A 26,016-nucleotide genomic window follows, 5' to 3' on the forward strand; every position below is an offset into this window, starting at 1 on the left:
ACCTTTATTCCAAAATAAAAAATCAATTTACCTCTTATTTTGTCAAATTCCTATATCTTTTATGAGCATTCATATACAAGTCTTTACGTGGACATATGTTTTCATTTATTCTGGTAAATACCTAGGAGTGGGTGGAATTGCTGTGTCGTATGGTAAGTGTATATTTAACTTTATAAGAAACCACCTGTTTGACGTAGAGAACAAACCAGTGGTTACTGGGGGGAGAGAGAAGAGGGAGGGGCAATATAGGGGTAGGGAATTAAGAGGTACAAACTATTATGTATAAAATAAGCTACAAGGATGAGAATATAGCCAATATTTTATAACTATAGATGGAGTATATAACCTTTAAAAATTGTGAATCACTATATTTTATACCTGTAACTTATATAATATTGTACATCAACTACACTTCAATTTAAAAAAAGAAGATAAACCACCTGTTTTTCTTCTATTATATTAAAAAAAAATAAATTTACCTCTTGATTTTCCTATTTCTATTAGTTATCTAGGATCAAACCTTCAGAGTCAAACGTTTCCTTTTCCTATATTCTACAAAAGCACCAAGTTCTATTTTTTCTTCCCTTACAATCTCTCTCTTATTGGCCCTTTTCTGCTTCTAGTTCTACCTGCTGATCTATCCTTATACTGTTATCCAAATACTTATACTTAATATACCATGTATAATGAATGCCATTTCTCTTTAGTGGCCCTGTAATACCTTTCACTTCAGGTGTGAATTTAAGACCACACACAATCTTGCTCCTACCCCACACCTGGCCTATTACCATCCCAACCTTATCATTTACCAATCTCCTAGAAGAGCCTTTATTTTAGGCAAACTATCCTGTTCTGAATATGCCTTATACTTCCTCATCTAGGTGGATATGACTGTCTACCTACCTAGAATGCCCTTACTCCAGCTTTACCTATCTATTATTCCACAAATATTTATGTGTCAGGCACCATACTGGGTACTGGAGAAAGAATAAATATCTCAGTTTCCCCACTTAAACCTTCCTTTGTATGCCAATTATAACTCAATAAAACTGAAAAATAAAATCTTCCTGACTATGCCAAAATAGAAGTGATTCTGCATTGTTGAGTTGTTCTTATATAGACCTATGCCTTATAAGAACACTCTGGGCCCTTACAATTTGCTGCCTTGTATTCCTAATTATCAGTTTTTCCTATAAATACCCATCTATCTTCACAAATAGAGGGTGGATTTCCTAAAAGCATGGGAATTAAGGTCAAACCAATGTGTTCTCCCTGGTGCTCAGTAAGTAGCAAGTACTGAGTACACATTTGATGATTGATAAGTACTTGTAAAAGACGCAAGTGGAGGGCTCTACCTAGAAAAGAAGCCCCCCTCGGTGATATGCTGCCAAATCAGGATCAGAGGTGAGCAGGGAGGGCCTGCAAGAACCCAAAGCTGAGGAAATCACTTGGGAAACTTCACCTTTCTAATTCTCTTTGCAAAGAAATTCAGAATTGGTAACATTTAAGTTAGGATCAGTTACCCTTGCTTTTTAACTTCAACAACTTAAGTACTCAATTTAAAAAATCCTTTTCTGGTACTAAATGAAAATAATAACTCTGGTGATGCTTAAGGTACATACATTATATCACACCTAAAAAGATAACTTACCACATGTTGTGTTCAAAAACTTTGGCTGGATCAGTTAAAATCCTTGATCCCAGAGGGGCCACTGGGTGATAACTACTTTGGTATCTGTGAGGCACCTTTCTTATCCTTAGACAAGAAAAATAATTTCTCCAAATCACATTCATCCTAATCAGGACCTGGAAAGTTATAAACAGTTAATTAGTCAATATGGATTAAACAATATATTATTTATCTAAGAGCCAAAAACTGGTCTAAAAGGTTTACAAGCTGAGAAAGGACATGAAAACTAAAAAATTTGAGATGAAAGATGGGCATGGTAGCTTCTTTCCTGAAATATTTTTCAGGCCGAGAAGGGAAAAGAATATTTGGAGTGTGCAACATTGCCTGGCATTCTTTATAAGTCACAGTCTTGACCAACTTGGCTTTGTTTGGTATTTGTTTATATAATTTTTAGCACATGGCCAAAGCATGTAAGCCCAGAATCTGGATTTTGTAAACTAAAAAGATTTTTTAAGTGACGTTATTATTTTGTTTTGGGAATTCTACGCAGATGTATTTCTAGGGAATATTTGATGACCACTAGACCAAAAACCCAAGTATAGGAGCAGAATAAGAAAACAAATTTAAAAAATCTCATTCCCTGGGCTGGGCTGAATAACATGAATATTGGTAAAATAAATAAGTAAATCTATATTAAGATACGATCCCAACAATTCTTAATTCTAACAACCCTGTATACATACATTTTAAAGAATAATCAGTAATGCATTTGCAAAACAGACTTCCCTGTACAAAACGCATGCTTAAATCTCAGCTCAAGGGAGAATCATCATTTGATTAGCCAAATCTATCTCCATTTCTGGAGAATAACTTAAACATTTAAAGAGCATGTTATTTTAATTATGTACTGGCGTACATGTCGGCTTAAAATCTTCATGGAAAAGTATCAAAAATAAGCTCTAAAGAGCTTATTTTTTCCAATAAGAATCCATTGTAATACCGCTTGGCATTTCACCCTCATTCAGTTGTTAATCGCAACATTCAGCCTTACGCTGTAAGCTGTCAGGTAGAAACAGATGCTAAAAGGTGTGTATATATAATATGCATTAGAGACTATCCCAGGTGCTATCAGGCATAAAAATGACATGTATTGTACACCATTTACCACCTTACTGGAAGTCAATGGGTTTTAAGATGATGAATTCCAAAACAAACCGCAGAATGTCAAAAACATCTCATTGTGCTTTTAAACATAAAATTCAAGATTTTCCTTTTGGGAAAAAAAGGCTTAGTTATACACACCAAAAAGACTGCAATGATTCCATTCAAATGTGACTAACAGTGATGAGAAATGAAACATTCAATAGCTAGTGCAGATCTCCTGTTTCTTATTTGTTTTTCCTTCTCCACTAAATGCAAGCTCTTTGGTGGAGGCAAATGAAATCAAATGCTCTGCCTACCACTACCTTTCCTCTGATGTGCCTTTGTTCTTTTCTCCTGTCATTGTTCCACATAAGACTAACAAAACCCTACCAGCACTATTATTTTTAGAGCTCTCTTTCTGCAATGAACATTATTCATAAAATCTTCTGTATGCTAAAGAGTAGAAATGGATTACACCTAGAAAAAGAGGCAATTCATGCTCAAAAGTATGAAATGATGTAAATGTTTTCCACCCAGGAAAGCAAAATCAAAATGAAATTTCAATCTTTCAAATAATCACGTGATACTTATCTATATCTATCTATCTATAGAAGAGGAAGAGAAGGGAAAAAAAGATATGTTTCTCTCACTATAAATGATCAAGAACATCTATAGACAGCTGGAGACAAAAAGGCATAACCAGATTGGATATTAGGCAGTTCAGGAAAATGTCAGAGAAGTGTGCGCCTTGCAGACTGCTAGCCCATAGAAAAACACGGTATAGCCAGGGCCTAAACATGTGGCAATTTGTCCAGCTTAGGCAGCTTTTTCTAATTAACCACACAAACATCTTTATTTCATTTATGTATTATCTACAACAGCCTTGCAATACTCTTTATCTTTTTTATTATATAAATATATAGTAAATTGGGCTTCCCTGGTGGCGCAGTGGTTGAGAGTCCGCCTGCTGATGCAGGGGACACGGGTTTGTGCCCCAGTCCAGGAAGAACCCACATGCCGCAGAGCGGCTGGGCCCGTGAGCCATGGCCGCTGAGCCTGCGCATCCGGAGCCTGTGCTCCTCAATGGGAGAAGCCACAACAGTGAGAGGCCCGTGTACCGCAAAAAAAAAAAAAAAAAAAAAAAAAAAAAATATATATATATATATATATATATATAAAACTGTATAATAAACATAATATAGATACATAATAAAACTACATGAACGCTTTCTCAACTAAATCTCAAACTTCTAAGGGCAGCACCAAGCTGCTTGTGAATTAATTGTTTGACTGACTACACAAAAATGGTACTTGTCTGACATAAATTTAATTGGAAGTTACTTCATATTTCCCAAGGTGGCTCCTTAGATCCTTGCAGTGTAGAAGAAGGAAGTGACCGAAGAGTTGACACTATACAGGCAGCTATCCAGTTATAGTCACTGCAACGATTAATAAATATGTGCTTTATGTTATGACTATCATGTTAGCTTAATGTTTACTAGGTCATGGTTCCATTTTGTGATGAGAAAAGAAGAGAAGGGCAGGGTCAGCTCCCAAAAGAATTCTGGTAGAGAAAATTGGTTTCTGCCACCAGAGAGTCCCACTCTCTTTACGTACCCTCCATTAACTCTCTTTTGGCATACCCTAATTTTTTTTTTTTCCTGGAGTGCAAAGTTTATTTATTTTTTTTTAAACATCTTTATTAGAGTATAATTGCTTTACAGTGGTGTTGGTTTCTGCTTTATAAACAAGTGAATCAGCTATACATATACATATATCCCCATATCTCCTCCCTCTTGCATCTCCCTCCCACCCTCCCTATCCCACCCCTCTAGGTGGTCACAAAGCACGGAGCTGATCTCCCTGTGCTATGCGGCTGCTTCCCACTAGCTATCTATTTTACATTTGGTAGTGTATATTTGTCCATGGCACACTCTCACTTCATCCCAGCCTACCCTTCACCCTCCCCGTGTCTTCAAGTCCATTCTCTACATCTGCATCTTTATTCCTGTCCTGCCAATAGGTTCTTCAGAACCTTTTTTTTTTTTTAGATTCCATATATATGTTAGCATATGGTATTTGTTATTCTCTTTCTGACTTACTTCACCCTGTATGACAGACTCTAGGTCCATCCACCTCACTACAAATAACTCAATTTCGTTTTATTAAAAAATTTCGTTTCTTTTTATGGCTGAGTAATATTCCATTGTATATATGTGCCACATCTTCTTTATCCATTCATCTGTTGATGGACACTTAGGTTGCTTCCATGTCCTGGCTATTGTAAATAGAGCTGCAATGAACATTGTGGTACATGACTCTTTTTGAATTATGGTTTTCTCAGGGTATATGCCCAGTAGTGGGATTGCTGGATCGTATGGTAATTCTATTTTTAGTTTTTTAAGGAACCTCCATACTGATCTCCATAGTGGCTGTATCAGTTTACATTCCCACCAACAGTGCAAGAGGGTTCCCTTTTCTCCACACCCTCTCCAGCATTTACTGTTTGTAGATTTTTTGATGATGGCCATTCTGACCAGTGTGAGGGGATACCTCACTGTAGTTTTGATTTGCATTTCTCTAATGATTAGTGATGTTGCTCATCCTTTCATGTGTTTGTTGGCAATTTGTGTATCTTCTTTGGAGAAATGTCTATTTAGGTCTTTGGCATACCCTAATTTGAATACAAGTTTAACTAAGATATTATTTGCATAATGGACTTGTATGGATAAGTAGTACTTTTATTTGAAATAACACAAAGAAGCATAGCTAAAAATATTCCATTCACCCAAAAGAAGCCAGGAAAGGAAGAAGAAGAAACTAAAGATCAGATGAAACAATTAGAAAACAAATACCAAGATGACATATTTAAATCCAACCATATCAGTAATTAAATTACGTATAAATGGATTCCAGTTAAAAGACACAGGTTGTTAATTTGTATGAAAAAGCAATACTCAACCATATACAGGTCTCCCCCACTATCGAAAAGTGGAGGATTCCTGTGAAACCTTTTGTAAGTCAAAATGGCGTAAAGCAAAAAAAGCAATTACGTTAGGACATGCAATTACGTTAGGACACATCTTGTTAACAGATGCACAAAATAAATCAAGATAAAGCACAGATGCTCAAAGCTATGGCGGCTTAATGCTGGGATGCTGAGTGCAGTTCCCAGTTCCCAGGGAAGGAGCTTGGATGTGCTGCTCTTGATGCTCAGGGTTTGCAGTGCCTCTATAACAGCTCACTGCAAAACAAACACTGAAAGCTATTTTTGGTTTTCACCTTTTTTCATAAAAGTGAAAATCCTCTTCAGATTTCTTTCATTTAGCGACAACAGGTACCAATGTAGGTCTTTCATCAAAGTGAAGGAGGTAAAGCAAACTTTCAAAAAGCAGGGCATACCTGTATTGTCTATAAGAGAAGCACTTTAAAGATACAAATAGATTACAGTTAAAAAAGAGATGGGACCTGGTAGCCGGTGTTAAACATAAACTGTGCAACGATAACTGGGATGGTAAAAGAGCAGGACAAATATTTGAGCAGGAGAGCAGTCCTTTCTTGATTCCTTCTGGTGAGCAGGGGTTGCTGCTGACATTTCTTCTGATCTGAGGTGGTGGGATCTAGGTCTTTCCAGATCTTTCCAGTTCACCTCCAGTGTTTTAATTGCTCTGGAGATACAAGGGAGCAATAAACTTGGGAAGCTGCCCTTTACACCTGCTGGCATTTGAGGGTATAGGAGTTAAAAGGGTTAGGAATCAGAAATTACACTTATTTAATGAAGCAACTTCATAGCTCTACTTTCTTGTCTTTCATAATTCACATATTCAGTTGTGAAATCTGACATACATACAGACAAGTGCATAAAACATGGATGTTTAATAAACAGTCATAAAAGCAGCAGCCCTTCAGCATACTTGTGCTCAGCAGCCCCTGCTCCCACCTCAGACAAAAGCCCCCCCCCACCTGGTGCTCATTTCCTTCCTTGTGTGTCCCCAGTTTTGCCATCTACGGATGCATTCCTAAACAACACTGTTTAATTTTGCCTATTTTTGAACCTTATGTAAATGGCGACCCTACTTTATATCTTCTGGGTCTTCTTGGGCTCTGTAGTACATTGAAAAAAAAGAAAAAAAAGAGATACCATGCAAACACTGCATGAAAAAAACTAGTGGAGGTATAGTAATAGACAAAATAGACTTTTAAAAAGACTATTACATTTAATAATGACGAGCCAATTTATCAAGACATAAAAATCCTAAATGTACATGTACCTAATACCAGAGCTTCAAAATACATGAAGCAAAAATAAAATTTTTTAAAAGGAAAAATTAACAAATTCATAGCAATACTTGGAGATTTTAATAGCCCTCTCTCAGTAATAAACAGAACAACACTCAGAAATGAACTATCAAAAAATCAATAAGGACACAGAAGTTTTGAACATTATCAACTTGTGAATGACATTTATAGAAAGAGCAATATACCTAATAACAGCAGAATACACATTTTTTCAAGTGATCATGAACCATTTGCCAAGGCAGATCACATATACTGAGCTATAAGACAAGTCTTAATAAATTCCAAAGTATTCAAATCATACAGAGTATGTTTTCTGACCACAATAGCAATATTAAATGTTAATATTTTTGATGAATTGACTCATTAATAAATACCCCTCCTTATTTCTAGTAATAGTCATTTTCTTGAAGTCTGCTTTGTCTAATATTAATATAACCTCACCAGTTGTCTTATGCAGTGTTATGTAAATCTTTTAAAAAATATATTTCTGTATTTACATTTTAAAGAAGGAGGGTATTGCTTATTCTTGCTTTTCTATCCAAACATAAAATAATAAGATTTCCAGAAAAATTACCAAATATTTTGAAATTAAGCAATGTACTTCTAAATAACCTATGGGTCTAAGATTTACATGAGTTAGTAAATCTTAAGGTAAATTAGAAAATATGTTGAACTGAATAATAATCAAATCTTAAAATATCAAATTTTATGGGATGTAGCTAAAGCAATGTTTAGAAAAAATTTATAGTTTTAAATGCTTCTATTAGAAAGGAAAAAGATCTCAAATCAATGATCTCAGCTTCAATCTCAAGTAACTAGAAAAATAGTAAGCTTGCTGCAAAGTAAGTAGAAAGAAGGAAATAATAAAAAATAAAAGCATAAATCAATGAAATAGAAAATGGACAAAACAGGGAAGATCAAGGTCAAAAGTTTGTTCTTTGAAAATATTAATAAAACTGATAAACCTCTGACTAGACTGATACCAAACATCTGTGTTTCAGAAAATAAAAATTTCTAATAATAGGAATGAAAGAGGAGACATCACCATAGACCCTACAGACCTTGTAAATGCTAATAGGGAGCTATTATGAACAATTTTATTCCATTTATTAGATGGGATAAATGCCTTAAAAATACAGTTTACCAATAATAACTTAAACAATAACTAAAACAGCACAAGAAAAAATCTAAAGAGCTCTAAATTTATTAAGTAAATAAAATTTATAATTAAAAGCAAACAAACATCACATCCATTAGGATGGGTATAATTAAACAACAAAAAGAAAATAACAAGTGTTGGTAAGGATATGGAGAAATTGGAGTCTTTGTGCATTGCTGGTGGGAATGTAAAATGGTATAGCTGCTGTGAAAAATAGTATGGCAATTCCTCAAAATATTAAGCATGGAATTACCAAACAATCTAGCAATTTTACTTCTGGATATATACCCAAATGAAGTGAAAGTGGGGGCTCAAAGAGATATTTGCACACCATGTTTATAGCAGCATTATTCACAATATACAAAAGGTAGAAACAATCCAAATGTCCATCAAAGATGAATGGGTAAACAAAATGTGATATACACATAAAATAGAAAATTATTCAGACTTTTAAAATAGGGGAATTTCGGGTTTCCCTGGTGGCGCAGTGGTTGAGAGTCTGCCTTCCAATGCAGGGGACATGGGTTCGTGCCCCAGTCCAGGAAGATCCCACATGCCACGGAGCGGCTGGGCCCATGAGCCATGGCCACTGAGCCTGCGTGTCCGGAGCCTGTGCTCTGCAAAGGGAGAGGCCACAACAGTGAGAGGCCCGCGTACCGCAAAAAAAAAAAAAAAAAAAAAGGAATTTTGGAGCATGGTATAACATGGATAAGCCTTGAAGGCATTATGCCAAGTGAAATACGCCAATTGCAAAAAGACAAATGTTATATCATTCCTCTTAAATCAAGTTCCTAGAGTGATTAATAAAGTTCATAGAGACAGAAAGTAGAATGGTGTTGTCAGGGGCTGGGGAGAGGAGAAAAAGGGGAGTTAAGTGCTTAATGGGTATGGAGCTTTAGTTGGGAGAAGATGAAAAAGTTCTGGAGATGGCTGGTTGTGATGTTTGCACAACAATGTGAATAAACTTAATGCCACTGAACTCTACACCTAAAAACAGTTAAAATGGTAAATTTTATGTATATTTTACCATAATAAAAAAACAAACCAAAAAACCTTCCTACAAAGAAAACTGGAGGCCCTGATGACTTCACTAGTGACTATCAAATGTTTAAGGAAGAAATAACACCAATCTTGCAAAGACTCTTTCAGAAAATAGGGGAGAGAACACTTTTCAATTTGTTTTATGAGGCCAGCATAACGTGGAAAAGTAGTACAATTGTATGAAATAAAGGTCTGAATATTGGCCACATTATTACAATGCAGTTTTCCCACAGACTTAGGGTTTCTCATTATAGTTCCTAGTTATCAGGTGTTTGTCAGGAATAAAACTTGCAGATATCCAAAAGAGGGAAGCCTGGTAAGAGTTTTCTAGGCATGTCTTGGTGTGCTTTAATTGCTAAGGCAGTTTGAGTTACAATGGTCCAGAGCAGAAAAATACGAAGGCAACAAGAATCTCCACAAATCCTTGTTAGGTGTTTGAGTTTTAATTTACTGTTGGAAGCACCTTAAAAGGTCTGTGGTCCTGATGCTTCACTTAACTTAGCTCAAACTGATTCTGCCATATCAAATTCTAGTCCATATAATCAAGTGGTATTTCTTTTCCTTACTTTGCCTATAGGTTCTCACTTTCAGCTCACCATCCTACGGTGGTTCTTCCTCTCAAGTCCTAATGAAATGAAACAGAATGAAGAAGGAACATGGCTTTAGGGCCATGGCCCTCTGAGATCTCAACACCAAGACTCAGTCATGAATAGTCAGTTGGCTAAAGCAATCACTAAGGAACAGATTCAGAAAGGAACTGAAGCTCTTATGGGTATCAGAGTGAGAAAATTTCATTATCAATAGCATTTATTATGCTATAACTACATTGGTATGCCATGAAGAGCTGACAGACTTCCTGCCAGCTCTCAGATGTAGGTAAGTGTGCGCCCATTTTAGAATACAAGGAAACAAACAAATGTATAAAATGACTTGGGTTCCACATATATATTGTATGACAAGCCAAGGAGAAGGTGGTTTTAATACTCAAAAGTTTTCTGAGCTTACCACTAACACCACATTATGCTTGCAGCAAAAGCAGCAGCCTTGGTGTAGAAGGATGACTTGCAGGGAAGAGATCTCTGCCCTACCTCCAAATTTTGGCTAAATGCTTTGCTTTCCACTAAAATGTGGCCCTTTTCACAATGACTCACAGCCCTTACCATACTAACAAACTATATCATATTCTTCTGGAATAGGTAAGATGGATATAGTATATTTCATGTTTTAAGTAACTGCAAATGTTATTTTTGTAATTGTTTTAAGTACTTCTTAAAATAAAAGGGATGATTTTAGTAAAAGGAAATACTGCATGCTATACACTGCAATTTGAAAGAATCTGAGGAAGTAAATCACCAATCCCAATTTATTTTTCATATAAATATTAATTTTTAAAAAGTTAAGTATTTACCATGTTTGAGGCCCTGTTCTAAGCACTTTACATGTATTATCTTATTTAACCTCTATTTCCGTATCAAGGGGTCCTATTTTTATACCCATATTACATAGGAAAACCTCACACAGAACGAAGTAAAGTAACATGCTTCAACTTGACCCCAGGCAGTTGAAGGGGAGAGCCTATTCTCTCTTTATTTTATTTTTTGTGGTATGCGGGCCTCTCACTGTTGTGGCCTCTCCCATTGCGGAGCACAGGCTCCAGATGCGCAGGCTCCGGACGTGCAGGCTCAGCCGCCATGGCTCACGGGCCTAGCCACTCCACAGCATGTACGATCTTCCTGGACCAGGACACGAACCCGTGTCCCCTGCATCGGCAGGCAGACTCTCAACCACTGTGCCACCAGGGAAGCCCTCTACCTTTTTTTAAAAACATCTTTGTTATGCACATATATACAATTTGTGCCCTATCTTTGTACACCACACATACAAGAAGGATCACAGTATTGACTCCCCAGTCTTTACTGGGGTTGCTAATTTGTTGTATTTGATTTAAGGAAGCCCAGAATTTCTTCCCTCCCTTCATCTTTCTCAATTCTGTTTTTTCTCTTGGGCCTTAATCAAATAGCAAGCAATACCACTGGGAGACACCAGTCCCCAGATGTAGGGCAGCACAGTCATTCCCTTTTTCAGTACTCAAATCTCAAGATACAGGCAAAGTGCTCTTGCATAACCTAAATAACATAACATTTTAACACCCTGTTCTTTTCACTGGTCTTTTACTTTTACTCATTTGAGGAGTAGAGGCAAAGAAGGACTTCTTTCCCTTACTATTTAAGCTTGAGCCTAAGATTGCTTCCTCACATCTCAGTACTATTGGAAGGGCACCAAAGAACTAGAGCAAATAGTACTGTGTTGTGTCAATCTGTAATGATTATCCTTGGAGCACTTCAGCTAGCTCTGAGCTGCCTCCCTAAGAATGATTCCCAGTTGTCTCAGCTCACTGAAATCTCAGAGAAAGAAACTGCCCTTAATCATACACTAAATGCCTGCCCTTTGTTTAAAAGTTAACTTCCCTTGGATGTTTCCTGGATTCTGAGCATCCTTTAAATGAGTAAATTAGTGAGACATTCATGTTTTTACCTTTGTAACTGTTTAGCTTTTCTTCTCTGGCTGGGAAGCTGGTACAAAGGTTTCATTCAGAGGAACAAACAACATCTAGATAAAGCTGCACTAACATTACCTGAGAGGTGACCATTAATGACAGCAAATTAAAGTGCTATTGTTGTACTGTTTTGGATAGTGAAAGCAACAGGTAAGAAACACTTAAATATAAACTACAGGTGTGAAAACTGAAGCTTCAATTAACTGTCAATTTCAGAGAACTCTGAGGGTGACCATCTGTGAGGCAAAGAGCTCAGGCAACTGGTACATCTTGTTTTAATCTTTCTTTGGATGATTATAATTTCAGAGAATAAATAAGGTTATTAGGAACAGAACAACAACAATAATTACAGTAAATATTTGCAGAGCACTTTGATCACACTATGACATCAGTCACTCTGCAGCTTCAAAATGGGAATCTCATGCTGTGTTTGCTCTCTAAGACCACACTTAAAGGTGTCATCATGCACTCACACACACAAGAGGTTACTGGGAATCACACGTTATATGAAGGCTTTCATGTAAACCTATCTCAAAGCTGCCTTAAACCTGAATATCTGAAGGGTATTCTATTCTAATTGCTCTGGAAGTTGTCTGCAAAAACATGCTGGACCAGAATGAAATCTGTTTTAACTCATTCACCTGCCATTTCACATTTGTGCGCACTACAGTAACTTCTGGAAATAGTAATCAGATTTGGTGGGCTGAGAAAAGGTATTAAGTCACATGCATACTTTATGTGTTACCAGTCCTTACAAAGTCTAGTAAAAAACTCACATGAATGAAGTTAATGGAGTTCTACACTTAATGAGACTTCTGCTTTCTGATTCATTGCAAATGGCTCTAACCCTAGGTACCATAGATGGCAGAAGATGCTTGCACCTGTATTTAGGATTTACCCAGTCATGTTTGGACTAATGTATCAATAAGGCTGTCCTGGCACAAAATGGAATATTATAAAGAATTCAACTCATAAGTGAATGTTATATATAAAAACCTTGGAGGGGCTTCCCTGGTGGCACAGTGGTTAGGAATCCGCCTGCCAATGCAGGGGACACAGGTTCGGACCCTGGTCTGGGAAGATCCCACATGCCGCGGAGCAACTAAGCCCATGAGCCACAACTACTGAGCCTGTACTCTAGAGCCCGTGAGCCACAACTACTGAGCCCATGTGCCACAACTACTGAAGCCCGTGCGTGCCTAGAGCCCGTGCTCCGCAACAAGAGAAGCTACGGCAATGAGAAGCCTGCACACCTCAACGAAGAGTGGCCCCCACTCGCCACAACTAGAGAAAGCCCATGCGTAGCAGCGAAGACCCAACACAGCCAAAAATAAATAAATTAAATAAATTTTTAAAAAATCTTTAAAACAAACAAACAAACAAAAAAAAACCTTGGGGACTTCCCTGGTGGCACAGTGGTTAAGAATATGCCTGCCTATGCAGGGGACACGGGTTCAATCCCTGTTCCAGGAAGATCCCACACACCATGGAGCAAGTAAGCCCGTGCGCCACAACTACTGAGCCTGTGCTCTAGAGCCCGCGTGCCACAGCTACTGAGCCCACATGCCATAGATACTGAAGCCTGTGTGCCTAGAGCCCGTGCTCCGCAACAAGAAAAACCACTGCAATGAGAAGCCCGCACACTGCAATGAAGAGTAGCCCCCGCTCTCTGCAACTAGAGAAAGTCGGTGAGCAGCAACAAAGACCCAACACAGCCATAAATAAATAAATAAATAAATAAATTAATTAATTAATTAATTTTTTTTAAAAAGGAATCTGCCTGTCAATGCAGGGGACACGGGTTTGAGCCCTGGTCCGGGAAGATCCCACAAGCCGTGGCGCAACTAAGCCTGTGCACCACAACTACTGAGCCTGTGCTCTAGAGCCTGTGAGCCACAACTACTGAGCCCACATGCCACAACTACTGAAGCCTGCGCACCTAGAGCCTGTGCTCTGCAACAAGAGAAGCCACCGCAATGAGAAGTCCATGCACCGCAATGAAGAGTAGCCTCCGCTCGTCACAACTAGAGAAAGCCCACATGCAGCAACAAAGAGCCAATGCAGCCAAAAATAAAAATAATTTAAAAAAAACTCGAAATATAACATTAATGAATAAAAGCATCCAAATGAATGTATTTCCATAATTTCAAAAGAATGTGGGATTTAGGTAGGCAGAAATTATGGAACTGTGTAATTAAATTCTGTTTTAAAGAACTACAATTAGTTATAACTTGCAAAAAATCAAGGCAAACTGCACCATGGTCTATCAGGTAAAATTCTGACTGTTACATCACAGGAGGTATGACACAGAAAAGCCAAAGAATGGAAAATAAAATTCACAAGAATGATACAATTTCCACATGAAAACAGACAAGTTGAAAATTTCCAGGGAGCAATACAGAATGCTAGGAATATAGAGTGGGTGGTCAGAGTATGTTAGATTCCTCATTAGGTACACTTGTGCTTTCTACCAATAACAGATGTTGCTTCCACTGGGATCAAGCCTTTTCTCCTCTTGTCTTAAAGAGTCTTCTTGGCCTGGTCTTCTGTCTACCCTCAGGCCTTTTATCCCATAGGAAACAGATTCCTGACCTCCTTGTGGCCTTGTGATTACTTGGAGCTTAATTCCAACATCTTGGTCTTATTGAAAAGATTAGCATTCCTAAAAATACACCTTCCCATCTTCTCTTGCAGTTGGAGGAGCCATGTGACCATGTTCTAGATGACAAAAGTCTGTTAAAGGGCAAAAGTCTTTGCCTCCATACAGAAGGCAAAGGGCCTGGAGGATGGCTTGCTGACACCCTCACTCTGCCTCTTCCCTGAATAAAGGAAAGTGATGCTGTGTACAGGGAAGGGAAAGGGCCTGGTTCTTGATAGTATCATTGAACAGGTAAACCAATGATAGTTACCACTTTCCTCTGGACTTCCTGCTAGATGAGAAAAATAAATCCTTATATATTTTAGCCACTATTAGGTTTTCTGTAATTTTTACCCAAGAGGATTCTAACATAACATCCATTACTATTGAGTCCTAGGAATCCAGGGACAAATCTACTTGGTTCCTGCCCTCAAGAACCTTGTCACCAGGGCTTCCCTGGTGACGCAGTGGTTAAGAATCTGCCTGCCAATGCAGGGGACACCCGTTCAAGCGCTGGTCCACGAAGATCCCACATACTGTGGAACAACTAAGCCTGTGAGCCACAACTACTGAGCCTGTGCTCTAGAGCCTGCGAGCCACAACTACTGAGCCCATGTGCCACAACTACTGAAGCTTGCGCGCCTACAGCCCGTGCTCTGCAGTAAGAGAAGTCACCGCAACAAGAAGCCCGCGCACTGCAACGAAGAGTAGCCCCTGCTCGCTGCAACTAGAGAAAGCCCACATACAGCAACAAAGACCCAATGCAGCCAGAAAGAAAGAAAGAAATTAAAAAAAAAAAAAAAAAAAAAAAAGAACCTTACCACCAAGTGAAGAAGAATGAGATGCAAACAGAGTCCTGATAAATGTGTAATAGAGGTGGGCATAAAGTGCTATTAAAGTACAGAGGCGGGCTTCCCTGGTGGCGCAGTGGTTGAGAATCTGCCTGCCGATGCAGGGAACATGGGTTCGTGCCCCAGTCCGGGAAGATCCCATATGCCGCTGAGCGGCTGGGCCCGTGAGCCGTGGCCGCTGAGCCTGAGTGTCCGGAGCCTGTGCTCTGCAACGGGAGAGGCCACAACAGTGAGAGGCCCGCGTACCACACACACACACACACACACAAAAGTACAGAGGCATGAGTGATTAAGTCTCTTGGTTGTGGCTAAGGAAAGCTTCCTGGTGAAGGCAACATCTGTGCTGGGTCTAGAAGAGTGAGTGGCAATATTGCAAGGAGATAAGGGTAAAAGCTAAGGCACCCCAGACAGAGGGACTAGCACAAATAAAGACAAAGAAGTGTGAAAACATATGGTATATTCAGGGAAGCAAAAGTAATTTGAAGAAAGATGCTAAGTAGCTTTGGAAATGAGTAGTGTCTGTAAGACGAAGGGCAGTAAGAATGGTAATAAGCACTGTGCTTTAGTTGATAAAGGGTTAACAATTCTGGAGTCACTATACAAATACACTGGAATTGAACAATTAAGAAGCAGATGGTGGGAATCAGGTTTCTCACCAGGAGTGGAAGGTTATAGATAAGTGAGGGGAGAAGGCTAGAATAATTCATATGGTAATGAATTAGAATTGGAGTCATCAGTATGAACTCATATTTAGCTTAATATAAATACAGATGTTACATACAGAATTATAGATGTGTGTATATACATAGGTTAGCATACACACATATATTTTCTTTATTCTGTTAGTTGAGAGGCAAACATACCCCCCTGTAGCAACAAGCACACCAGGGACCATCTTGGTTTCTAATACCATTCTCTAATAAAAGGAGTGGAAAAATAGCTGATGCTAGGATTGGGGCAGGGGATATATAAAATGAGCCTGTAGCATGAGGCCAGAAAGTAAGGAACTGCTCAAACAAAAACAAAAAAACAACCCACAATGATAAGGATATGTCAAAGGGACACATACGCCAACTGAAAGCACTCCCAATGGCCAAAGCTGAAATACTGATACTCTGAACCACAAAATAATTTCGGCTTATAACCCAAAATATAAAATAAATATCCATGTGTTCATATTGATAAAAATGGTTGATTGAATAAATAAATAAATGGGGGAGACGGGACAAATCTCTCATGCAGAAGACTTCCAAATAATTTATGTAGACACTCCACCCTCAAGGAGGTGGAACATAACTCCTCATTCCTTAAATGTGGGCTGCGCATAGTTACTTCCTTCTAAACAGTACAGTATGGGATGTGGGGGAGACTCTGCAGTGGAGAAACTTGACAAACACTACCTCAGTCAGGTGATCAAGGTTAACATCAACAATGGTAAGTCAGGTTGATAGTATATATTCTTTATATGATATGATGACAATGGCACTTTGCCTCTGCATTCTTCTTCCTCCCCCAAACCCATAACTCCAGTCTAATCATGAGAAGAACATCAGACAAATCCCAACTGAGAAACATTCTTCAAAATACCTGACCAGTATTCCCCCAAACTGTCAAGGTCATCGAAAACAAGTTAAATCCAAGAAACTGTCAGAGCCAAGACGAGCCTAAAGAGACACGACAACTGAATGTAGTGTATCTTGGATGGGATCCTGTGACAGAAAAATGATATTAGGTGAAAAATAATTTTTTAATCTGAATAAACTATGGACTTTGGTTAACAATAACATATCATTATTGGTTCAATAATTGTGACAAATATAGATACTAATGTAAGATGTTAATAATAAGGGAATCTGGTATGGAGTATATGGTAACTATCTATACTATCCTCACAATTTCTCTGTAAATCTAAAACTGTTCTAAAATTAAACGTTTATTTTTTTTAAGTAATTTTATATGCTTAGAGCCTACAATGTGAGGGACAGATGGAGGTTGGAGTGGAGAAGTGATTATAAGGCCGGAAAATTAGGCAGGGGCCAGATAATGAGGAATCTTTATGTATACCAAATTAAGCAGTTTGAATATTTTCTTATAGACACTGTCAACAACTGATGAGTTCTAAACAGGTAAACAACATGATCAGATTGTATTTTATAAAGATTGTTATGATGGTCTTATCCTGCCAATCACTGCACCCTAAACGAGAACAGTAAAAATCAAAGCTCTGGGACTGGGGCATCTACAGCTTCTTAAATCTTCACATATGATCCTGGTGCACATCAATGACTGAGAACCACTCCTATATAGAATTGATTAGATGAGGGCTACACTCAAGAAGAATTTGTCACAGATCATGAGAGCCAAAGATAGTGGCATGAGAATCAAAGAAGGGGTAAAGTCAAGACACACTTTAGAAGGTGAACCAATAGATTTTTTGAAATGGCTAGCTGTGAAAGCAGGATGAAGTCAAATATGAGCCAAGATTTCTGGCCTGGGTAACTGGGTAGATCATGACACTATTCACGACAGAGTTCATAAAAGGTGGATAATGGTGGGATGTGGATAGGGAAGGGAAGAGAAAAACGTCAGTTTGCACATGACAAATTTTAAAGATCCCACAATACATTCAAATGAATATCCCCAAAAGATAGTTGGATATGAGTTCAGGTAATTAGTAGGCATTAGAGATATAGATTTCAGAGACAAGTCACTGGTCTACAGGTTGGTGGGTGAAGTCATGATCAAGAAAAAAAGGAGACAGATAGAACTCAAGGGAATACAATACTTAGGAGGCAGGTAGAGGAAGAGGAACCAGTTTATGTGATCAAATACTAAAGAACATTAAGAAAGGAGAAGCTAAAAATAAATAATTGGTTTTGAAGGCACAGATCAATGATGACCTTTATCAAAGTGATTTGAATCCTGGCTGTGTTGGCAGAATGCAGACTTTAGGAATAACTAGGTCACTGGGGTAGGGGAGGTAGTAAATGTAGACGACTCTGATAGGTAGTGGCGAAGAAAAAACAGAACTTGGGCCTTATCTTAAGTGATTCCCTAGGTCAAAGAAGTATTTGTTTAGATACAAAGAATCCTAAGTATCTTTGTAGGATGAGAGAAAACCCAGTGTCAGAAACAAAATAGACTGAAGACACCGGAAAGAGATGGATTGTTGACAAACAAGTTTCGAGAAGTGGGTGGTAGGGAGGGGGAATAAGTACACAGAAAACATGTTATCCATGTAAGGCATCAAGAATAATCTCATCCTCTGATGAGTGAGAACAGGTGTGTTTGTAGTGGAAGGGAAGATTGTTAAGAGAGCCCTTTCCCAATGCTCTCTTCTTTGTGAAGTAAGAGGCTGCAAGGTAGGGAACTTGAGAAAAGAAGGAACAGGAAAAAAAAAAATGAGAAAGGAAACCAACAACATTTGAGTAAAGTAATGTCAACAACATAATTGGCCCACGTGAAATTGCAACTCAAATTAGTGATCATTTATTAGCTGTCTCCTGAGTACTCACTCCCCACTTCCAATAGCTCATGGACTTGGGATCTGTGAGTTTGCAGAGAAGCCACAGTGAACCTGGCTGAAGCCAGAGAAGGACTGCATAACCTACACTGAGCCAATCAGTACATTCCAAATCTGTGGGCATCGTGACTGGTTCAGAGGTGAGCATCAGACTAAATCTGGCCAACAGAGTGCATCTCTTAGGTCTAGTGCTAGAGGTTTTGGGACAAAGATGATTTCTCATACCTGTTACACATTAAAGAGGAAGCATGAAGCCCTGGAGCTACTAAAAGCTGTTATTAGTCAGCTCAGGTTGCCTTAACAAAATACCATGGCCTGGGTGGCTTAAACAGTAGAAATTTATTTTCTCACAGTTCTGGAAGCTAGAAGTCCAAGATCAAGGTGGCATCAGGGTTGGTTTCTGGTGAGGTCCTTCTTGCTACTTTCTTGCTGTGTCCTCACATGGCCTTCCAACTTGCATGCTTGTGGAGAGAAAGATTTTGGGTATCTCTTTCTCTTCTTATGAGGACACAGTTCTATTGGATTAGGGCTCCACCCTTATCACCTCACTTAACTTTTATTTCCTCCATAAAGGCCTTATCCAAATATAGTCACATGGGGGGGGGTCTGGGGCTTCAACATATGAATTTGGGGGAAGGGGACACAATTCAGTCCATGACAAAAGCTATCTTGAAGCTACCTGGCCTAAAGATGATGGCACGGTACACATTTAGGATGAAGCCAACTGTGAAGAAGGAAAATTGGGAAAATAAAAAAGAAGTTAGGTCCCACTGTTAATTAGTTAGATTAAGTTTCTTTTGAAGCCAGTCCCACGTCTGGCTTTTTCAGTTATTGAGCCAATATATTCCTTTAATTGTTTAAGCCAGTCTGACTTTTCTCTTATCCCCAACCAAAAGTAACCTAAATAATATAGCAGTTATGTGATTTCCTCTACCACCAGGCAGTCTGAGGGGAAAATATGTGGTTTTACCTAGATTAGGCCTGTCTAGGCTTGTAGTACAGAAAGTAACGGTGATTTAGGATGTGGAATTGAGGGAGAATATAACAAATGACCATAAAAGCCCCAAATGACTAGAAATTTAAAAGTAAAGAGGAGAGGGGAGAAGGAGGGATTGGGGAAGGTTGATGGACTTGATGTGGTTGAAGTCTGGGTTTAACAGAAACAAGGGGAAGGAAAGACAGACAGAAGGTACTGGTTAGTAATTAGGCCTTCTGAGTTTAACCTATGTCACCTAGTAACAAAAACAGTAATGCTGTAACAAGGAGAAGGAAATCCTATTTGAATGAGAGATGCTTACAGTGTGGGAGAACCACAACGCCATGAACACCTAGGAAAAAGAAACTTTTTAGCAGGGACAAAAAGCTGAAATATGGACCCCCAACTACCACGTCATTTTAATCTTCAGCAGGTCATTATAATAAATCTCCATCCTTTGCTCCTCAGGAACAGTCCCCCATTGGACACATCTAAGATACTATGACAACTTTTTAAATTGTATGTTTATTAAGATAATCTAAAAAATAAACTCAGTAGGAGCAAATGTATAACTGCTACTTGATTTCAGTGCCTATATGTGCATTTATGATCTTGTTGCAACAAGCAGCACAGATATAAGACAGAAATGATGCATCTGAGTATACAGCACACTGTAAAAAGATTCTGCAGCATTTTGAGTTGAGAAAAGTGGTGAGGGAATTGAGAAGACACATAGCACACATAGTACAGACGGGATAAAGTCCAAAAAACCTGTGTGGTGGTGGTCAGTACCTTGTTTATAATGAGAGCTACAATTTAGTTTTGGTAAAACATCAGCAGTCACGTTATAATGTTGTTAATTTGAATTTTATTGGCTTTGTGGTTGTACTTGTGCTTATTTTGAATTTATAGTTGAATAATAGCTCTATGTACAAGGAGCTTATAACCAGATTTGTGTTAATAATATAGTAAAATATCAACTCAGGGGTCTGAGAATTTTTTTCCTTTAAATGAAAGTTTATATATGTTTCAACATTGAGAAATACAGTATTAGAAGATTCTGTTCCAGAGAATTATTCTCCCACTCTTCCTTAACAGCAGAAATACTCCAAGTAGGGCAGACTCACCTCAATTCTCCCTGGAAAACAATTTCAGGTGAAGAGGCAAAGGGTTTGGATTAAGTTGAATCCAGGATCTGCTACTTACTACCATATAACCTCTAACACGATACTTAACTTTGTTAACCTCAATTTCCTCAATAAAATGTGACTAATAAGATTACTGCAAAATATGGGAGGGTTATAGAAGGTGATCAATCTAGCATAATGTAGCATAGTGCTAGGTGCATGATAAGTGCTCAATAAACTTTAGTTGATATTACTGTTGTTACCGTTAGTCTGGCTCTCCTTACAATTTCCCTAGTGCTTCATGAATACCACAGGATCAAGCTTCCTACTTGATCTGCTATGCTTATGATTCAGCCCTGAAGTAGTCCCAACTTCCCCAGAAAGTGAAAGACTAATTTACCAATGAAGTGGTGTGGTATAGTAGAAACTGCTGAACTGAGAACAGAATAAGCCTCAAGTTTAAGTCATGATACTGCCAATCCATTAATCATGATTTTGGGGAAAGTCACTTACTTTGCCTAAGGCTCATTTCTTAAATGGAGATAATTCCTAAGTCACAAAGTTTTTACAAAGAACATTATAAACGACATAGTGTTTCACAAATGTAAAGTAAAACTATTATTCAGTGAATTCCAGAAACATTTCTAAAAGACACCCCTTAAAGCTTGAAAAGGAAAAAGAAAATCACAAATAATTAGGAACCCCATTCCCTCTATTGAGCAATCAGGTATTGAGGTGGCCCATTAGGACAAAAAGGCAAACTGAAAGTAACAATCAAGCCTTTTACTTACCATAACAGTGTAAACAAGAGGCAAAAAGAGGCACCAGCTCCCCAGTTCCATTTTCCCCTGTGGAATGACACCAGGCAAGGATCCAGTGGATGCAACAAAGATGGGGGAAACTGTCTCACTGCCCCAGACCCCTGAAAAAGAGGCTAATGCTTTTTTGTGGGTGCACGGACCGGCTCAGCGTGGGGGGTTAGTTAGAAGGGAAGAAGGGCTTCCCTGGTGGCGCAGGGTTGAGAGTCCGCCTGCCGATGCAGGGCACACGGGTTCGTGCCCCAGTCCGGGAGGATCCCGCATGCCGTGGAGCGGCTGGGCCCGTGAGCCATGGCCGCTGGGCCTGCACGTCTGGAGCCTGTGCTCCGCAGCGGGAGACGCCACAACGGTGAGAGGCCTGCGTACCACAAAAAAAAAAAAGAAGGGAAGAGCTAAGAGAGGAATGGTACTGAGCCAAAGTGGAGAAAGGGTCTCTGCAGAGGCCCCCAATAAGGAGTCCTCTGAATGCAGGCATCTGGCCTAGGAATTGTCAAATGAAAAAACTAGCAGTGGAACACTCTTCCCAGGGGATTTTGGGCAAGAGCAAGTTTTATAGTACATTAGAAGAGGCAATGTGGAAACAGCATGATTGCCTAGGAGGTCAGGGATTTCCTTATAAGGCTAGCAGGTCCTGTTTTCTAGGGTAAGGTGAGCTAGCTAAAATTAGGTTAGGGGATTGTGATTGTAGTATGTTAGGTTTCCTTGACAGGTGTTTCCCATAAGGGCAGGCTGACTAAGGTTTAGAAATGTGACCTTGACTAGGCCACTGGCATGACATCCATTTTGTGGGTCCCCACATATGCATTCATTTTATCAGAATGCAGATATACATAAAAGCATGGCGACACAGAATGGGGAGAGACAGGGCGGGGTGGGGGGTGTGGGAAGGCTTGACTGGAATCCCTACAGAAAACTGCAGTGCACTGGCTGTATACCAATTCTGGTGTGCGGATGGCAGCTTCTCCCGATGAGGCCTTGCAGGAAAAGTCTTAATTGCTAACTGCCAGGCCTGAAAGATCACACATACGATTCTGACCTAGAGTCAGACTCCTCACCCAAAGAAAAAAAAAACACAAGCACTCTTTACTTAACATATAATAAACTTATTCAAAAATTAAATAAACTGGGGCTTCCTGGTGGCGCAGTGGTTGAGAGTCCGCCTGCCGATGCAGGGGGACACGGGTTCGTGCCCCGGCTGGGAGGATCCCACATGCCGCGGAGCAGCTGGGCCGCTGAGCCTGCGCATCCGGAGCCTGTGCTCCGCAACGGGAGAGGCCACAACAGTGAGAGGCCTGCGTACCGCAAAAAAAAAAAAAAAAAAAAAAAAAAAAAAACAATTAAATAAACTAAAATATCAATACATTTAATAATGATTAAAACAGGGCTTCCCTGGGAGCACAGTGGTTGAGAGTCCGCCTGCCGATGCAGGGGACACGGGTTCGTGCACCGATCCGGGAAGATCCCACATGCCACGGAGCGCCTGGGCCCGTGAGCCATGGCCGCTGAGTCTGTGCATCCGGAGCCTGTGCTCCGCAACGGCAGAGGCCGCAACAGTGAGAGGCCCGCGTACCGCAAAAAAAAAAAAAAAAAAAAAAGAATGATTAAAACAAATAGCCCGTGAATAATAATGCCACAGCAAGTTGCTTGAGAATAATTGAGAATGTTAATTATAGTCTTAACTTCCAAGGACCACAATATGTAGAGAAACCATAGTAATGTTCAATCTATAGATTGAAAGGTCTTATTTCTAAGACCATCTGTAAGTCAGCTGTTAAGAGCTCAGAACCACATTTTCCACAGGAGCATTTTAATTGGTGATTAAGATACCAGGCTAGACTACACATGCTTTCAAAATCCATAATGTGGATGAAAAGAAATTTGTTTGTTTATTTTAGATGATCTTAGAAAACTGGCAAATTCCATTTTCCCAAACAACTGAAACACTGCAAATCCATAATGCCTGGGGCAACTGGAATCTTATTTAATACAAAAAACAATCTGATTAAATGATTCTTTTAAAACAACAATAGCAAACACAAAAAACCTGTCGGCCATCTCTGCCACCTGATAACATAAGGTGTGCCTATAAAGTTATGTTGTTTAACTAAAAATTACAACTTTACATCAAAATGTGTTGTCCTTTCAAATAAATCACCTTAAGAGATTACTATTTATTCCAATAACAGTAAAACATCTTTGAAAACATTATTTTCAGATAATGTCCTCATAGCAAGCTAACTGATTCTTTTTCATATCCTCAGTGGTGGCAATTTTTTTGCTTTAGGATATATACCTTTTGTTGCTTTTAGAGTAAGTTGTTCGTGTTGCCATAAATGTATAGATTCCCAATATAACCAGCTTGGAAGGATCATATTCATTAAGATATAGCTTCTGGTACGTTCTGTTTCCTTAAACAGTCTCAAACAGTCATACCTCATAAATCAAGTGCACATAGTACACACGGTACTGCCACAAATGATAATATCCTTTGTGCTTATTCTGTTCTGAAAAGCCAAAACTATCTGGAAATATGAGCTAGATTTTTTAAAGTTTTTTTTTAATATTGGTAACAAAAATAGAAAATATACAGGGGGAAAGAGCCCTCTTACAATTACAACAAAAAATTATATGAAATACCTAGGACTAAATTTAGCCAGAAATGTACAGAACTGATATTAAGAAAGCTATACAACTCTACAGAGGAGCATGGAAGATAATTTAATAAATAGGAAGACAGTACACGGGTTTCTGGAGCTGAAGATTCAATATTGTTAAAAAAAATGTAACTTCTCACCAAAATTAAAGTAATTCCAATCAAAGTTCCAAAAATGGTTTTGGGGAACTTGAACAAATAATTTTAAAGTTCATCTGGAAGAATAAACATGCAGAAAGTACCAAGAAAATACTGCAGGGGAAATGAGTGCTGCTGATTGTGGTGGGGTAGGGTTAAGGAGGGTTGGGGTAGTCCTTGCCCTTCCATACATTACAATACTCTAGAAAGCAAATATATCCTGGCCATGTCTATAGTGCCAGGATATACAGTCAAAGCACTAGAACAGAATAGAAAGTCCAGAAACGAGTCAAATTATATATAAGAATTCCATTTGTAATAAAGCTAGTATTTCAAATCAGTAGGTTAAGACTGGCCTATTCAAAGAAGTGTATTAAGAAAAGGGGCTACCTATTTAGAAAAAATAAAGTTATATCCCTACTCTAACACCAAATAAATTCCAGATGAATTAAAGTTTTTAATGTAAAAATACTTTTTATAGGCTTAGAAAAAATATAGGTGAATACTTACTAAAAAGTGGGGTAGAAAAGACTCTTTTAAACATGATACCAAAGCCATAAAATATAAAAGAAAAAGACTAATTGATTGCTATAGGAATGTACAGGATGATACACTATAAAAGACACTCATGGAAATAAATGCAAAATATTACAATGTGTTAATATGATTAATATATAAGGAATGTTTAGAAAATAATTAGAAATGACCTCAGTAGAAAATGTGCTAATACTATCAATAAGCATTCACAAAAGAAATGCAAATGGCCACTAAACACTTAAAACTGTTCATCACACTAATAATAAATAACTTTTGGGGATGCTTCTGACTGCAAGTAACAGAAGACACTATTCAAACTGGCTCAAATAATCAGAGCATGTTATCTCTCAGAACTAAGTCCAGAGGTTGGGCAAGTTCCAGGTATGGTTTCAGTTCTATAATGTCATCAAGGACCCAGGTTCATGCCATTTCTCCATCTTGCTCTAAATAGCATCACCTTCATTCTAAGGCTGGTTTGCTTTGTTAATTACAAAATAGCTGCAGCAGTTCCAGGCGTCACACTGGCATGGCAATACCCAGAGCAGGAAAAGGACCATCTCTTTCTTATGTCTCTTTTTAGTGATGAGGAAACTTTTTCACAAGTTCCTCAACAGACTTGCTCTCAGATTTTACTGGCCAGAATTGGGTCACAAACTATTCCTAAACCAGTCTCTAGTAAGAGAATGAGTTCCTATGATTACCTTAGACCTTTTGAGGTTCTCAAAGTGTGGTCTACAGATCCCTAGGGGCCCCCAAGACACTTTAAGTGGGTCTGCAAAAGGTCGGAATTATTTTCATAATACCATCAACTTGTTATTTGTCTTTTTTACTGTGGTGACATTTGCACTGATGGTGTACAGGCAATGGTGGATAAAATTGCTGGGACCTTGGTCTGAATCAAGGCAGTGGCACCAAACTATACTACA

At 38.7% G+C, this 26,016-nt stretch overlaps 1 protein-coding gene across 7 annotated transcripts in view; it reads right to left on the reverse strand.

Annotated features, from left to right (window-relative positions):
- METTL8 (methyltransferase 8, tRNA N3-cytidine) overlaps positions 1–26,016 on the reverse strand; it is a 136,956-nt gene that overhangs the window by 97,483 nt on the left and 13,457 nt on the right. For 3 of the 7 annotated variants that reach the window (XR_010839130.1, XM_067026277.1, XM_067026278.1), the window contains exons 1-2: positions 21,736–21,784; positions 1,652–1,806 (exon numbers count right to left, since the gene is read on the reverse strand). Coding sequence is in view for 6 of the 7 variants with exons in the window: in XM_067026277.1 (XP_066882378.1) it covers positions 1,652–1,806; positions 21,736–21,738 (158 nt within the window). In the remaining variant the exon portion in view is untranslated. Of the gene's footprint in view, positions 1–1,651; positions 1,807–21,735; positions 21,785–26,016 lie in introns of those variants that run through there. The other 4 variants (XM_067026274.1, XM_067026276.1, XM_067026275.1 and 1 more) reach the window with 2 other exon arrangements.

This window comes from Kogia breviceps, chromosome 2, assembly GCF_026419965.1.
Source record: "Kogia breviceps isolate mKogBre1 chromosome 2, mKogBre1 haplotype 1, whole genome shotgun sequence".
In the NCBI taxonomy this organism is placed as follows: domain Eukaryota; kingdom Metazoa; phylum Chordata; class Mammalia; order Artiodactyla; family Physeteridae; genus Kogia; species Kogia breviceps.